The sequence below is a fragment of the Sinocyclocheilus rhinocerous genome, unplaced genomic scaffold (genome assembly GCF_001515625.1).
Source record: "Sinocyclocheilus rhinocerous isolate Xijiao unplaced genomic scaffold, SAMN03320098_v1.1 scaffold4111, whole genome shotgun sequence".
Taxonomy (NCBI): Eukaryota; Metazoa; Chordata; class Actinopteri; order Cypriniformes; family Cyprinidae; genus Sinocyclocheilus; species Sinocyclocheilus rhinocerous.
The window spans coordinates 91,134-93,513 of record NW_015662051.1 but is presented as its reverse complement, the minus strand read 5'-3'; the positions used below and the strand labels follow the sequence as shown (position 1 = coordinate 93,513).

Below are 2,380 nucleotides of genomic sequence, written 5' to 3'. Positions count from 1 at the left end.
GTGTGTGTGTGAGTGTGTGTGTGTGTGTGTGAGTGAGAGTGTTTGTGTTTGTGTGTGAGTGAGAGTGTGAGTGAGAGTGAGAGTGTGAGTGAGAGTGAGTGTGTGTGTGAGTGAGAGTGTGTGTGAGTGCGTCTCTGTGCTTTACAGTGAGGTGTTATTGTCTCTGCAGCTGGGCACGTCTCCGCTGCACCTGTCGGCTCAGTTCGGTCATTACTCCACCACAGAGGTGCTTCTGCGCGCCGGCGTGAGTCGAGACGCTCGCACTAAAGTGGACCGGACGCCGCTGCACATGGCCGCGTCTCAGGGTCACACACGCATCGTGGAGCTGCTGCTGAAGGTGAGCGAGCGCCGCATTACGGGCCGATGGCTCTTTGATGTTGCATTTGCGGTAATTTGCCTCTTTAAGTGTGGCCTTTCATCATCCAACAACGACTCCATTCATGTGTGTTTCTGCAGCACGGCGCCGATGTGAACGCCAAGGACATGCTGAAGATGAGCGCATTGCACTGGGCCGTGGAGCACAGCCACAGAGACGTGCTGGAGCTGCTGCTGCGCTTCGGAGCTGATGTTCACGCGCAGAGCAAGTTCTACAAAAACGCTCTGGACATCGCGCTGGACAACAGCAGCCACGAGCTGGCCGAGATCCTGCAGGTACACGCTTCATCACAGGCTCTTCTGAGCTCTCTGGCCGCGGTTGAGCTCTCAAGCAGTTTTCCTCTCAATGCTCGACTGTCCAAGTCTTTGATACGTGAGTGGTTTGGTGACAGCGCCACCTACTGATAAAATCAGGCATGAAAAACAACTGTTCTGTGTTTTGGATTCACACTACGATTAGCATTTTGTTCTTTACAGCAATCTTTTCTCCAAATTCAGTCAACTCCTTCAGTCTCAGATCACCTTCAGTGCATCCGGTGGCTTTTTGGTGTCCAGAAACACAAAGTGAGGCTACATCTCAACATCACTTTTGTCCATATTGTCACCAGAGAGTCGTTCGCTTCACCAGAAAATAAAGTTATGACCAGAGTTATTATAGTTAATTAAAACTGAAACCCATAAAAAACAGCATTTTAGTTCATTTAAATAAATAATATAATTTAAGTAACTGAAATAAAATAAAATAAAATAGAAAAATAATTTTTAATTTCAGCTAGTTTTCAAAGCAACATTTTACATTAGTTTAACCTGAAGAACTAAAATAAACTGAACTGAACTGAAATAAACTAATAAAACCTGTAGACATAAACATATATATAAAATAGCTAACATAAAGACAAACAATAAAATAACTAAAACTTTAAAATTAAATAAAAATGAATTTAAAATGATTAAAAAATAGTAATAGTATCTTAACAGTTATGACATTTTCATAAAAAAATAAATATAATTTTTTTTTTTATGAAGCATGCATGAATGAATCTTCCTTCCTGCATCGATCAGACGGATCAGCTCAACCGTTCATTGTGTGTTCAGCCCTCGACTGCTGCTCGAATCATGAATTTCATTTATTTTACACTGATGTAATTTAATGTACCTCTGTAATACAAAGTAATGATGTTTATTAATAATATTGATGAAGTGGTTTTAATAATTAGCATAAACCAGAACATCTGTGTCATAATGTGTTTATGAATATGATGATTGTGCATCAGGTGGCGATGCAGAACCAGATCAACACAAACCCCGAGAGTCCGGACACACTGAGCGTCCACACGGCCGCGCCGCGGTTCATCATCGGTTCAGGAGGAGTGAACCTCGCCGGACTCGTGTCGCACGCAAACCACAGCAAATCCACAGGTGACCCGACCTGCGTTTATGAATGACCTCCTTTGTCAGACGCACACGTGACGCACGACATGATTGTGTGTTTGCCCTCCGCGCAATGAAGAAAATTACCCTGCAGTTATTTGAACAAACAGCGTCTCAGAGCAGCATCAAAGCACTGATTAGACTGAAATAAGCCTGATGTTGTTGTGTAGAGTAAGTGCATTCTGATGGAGATGTTGATCTGATGGTCGTCTCTGACGCAGTCGTGGCCGCAGAGGAGCTGATCACCGCAGACTCCGTCGACGGGGCCATACAGCAGGTCATGAGCTCTGGAGGTCAGCAGGTCATCACCATAGTAACAGACGCCATTCAGCTGGGCAACCTGCAGACGGGCACAGGCATCAGCCAGCCCATAATAGTCACCATGCCTGACGGGCAGCAAGGTGAGAGAAACACATAAGCATCAACATCTAGAGAAATGTGTGAGTGTGAGTGTGTGTGTGAGTGTGTGAGTGGTGAGTGCGTGCGTGCGTGCGTGTGTGTGTGTGAGTGTGTAAGTGTGTGTGAGTGTGAGCGTGCGTGTGAGAGTGTGTGTGTGTGTGTGTGTGTGTGTGTG

At 45.1% G+C, this 2,380-nt stretch overlaps 1 protein-coding gene across 4 annotated transcripts in view; it reads left to right on the top strand.

Moving 5' to 3' along the window:
- The window catches only part of gabpb1 (GA binding protein transcription factor subunit beta 1), a 5,211-nt gene that overhangs the window by 1,578 nt on the left and 1,253 nt on the right, over positions 1 to 2,380 (top strand). For 2 of the 4 annotated variants that reach the window (XM_016537264.1, XM_016537262.1), the window contains 5 exons: positions 170 to 337; positions 457 to 651; positions 853 to 939; positions 1,650 to 1,794; positions 2,028 to 2,207. In XM_016537264.1, coding sequence (XP_016392750.1) covers positions 170 to 337; positions 457 to 651; positions 853 to 939; positions 1,650 to 1,794; positions 2,028 to 2,207 — 775 coding nt within the window. The remainder of the gene's footprint in view (positions 1 to 169; positions 338 to 456; positions 652 to 852; positions 940 to 1,649; positions 1,795 to 2,027; positions 2,208 to 2,380) is intronic. The other 2 variants (XM_016537263.1, XM_016537265.1) reach the window with 2 other exon arrangements.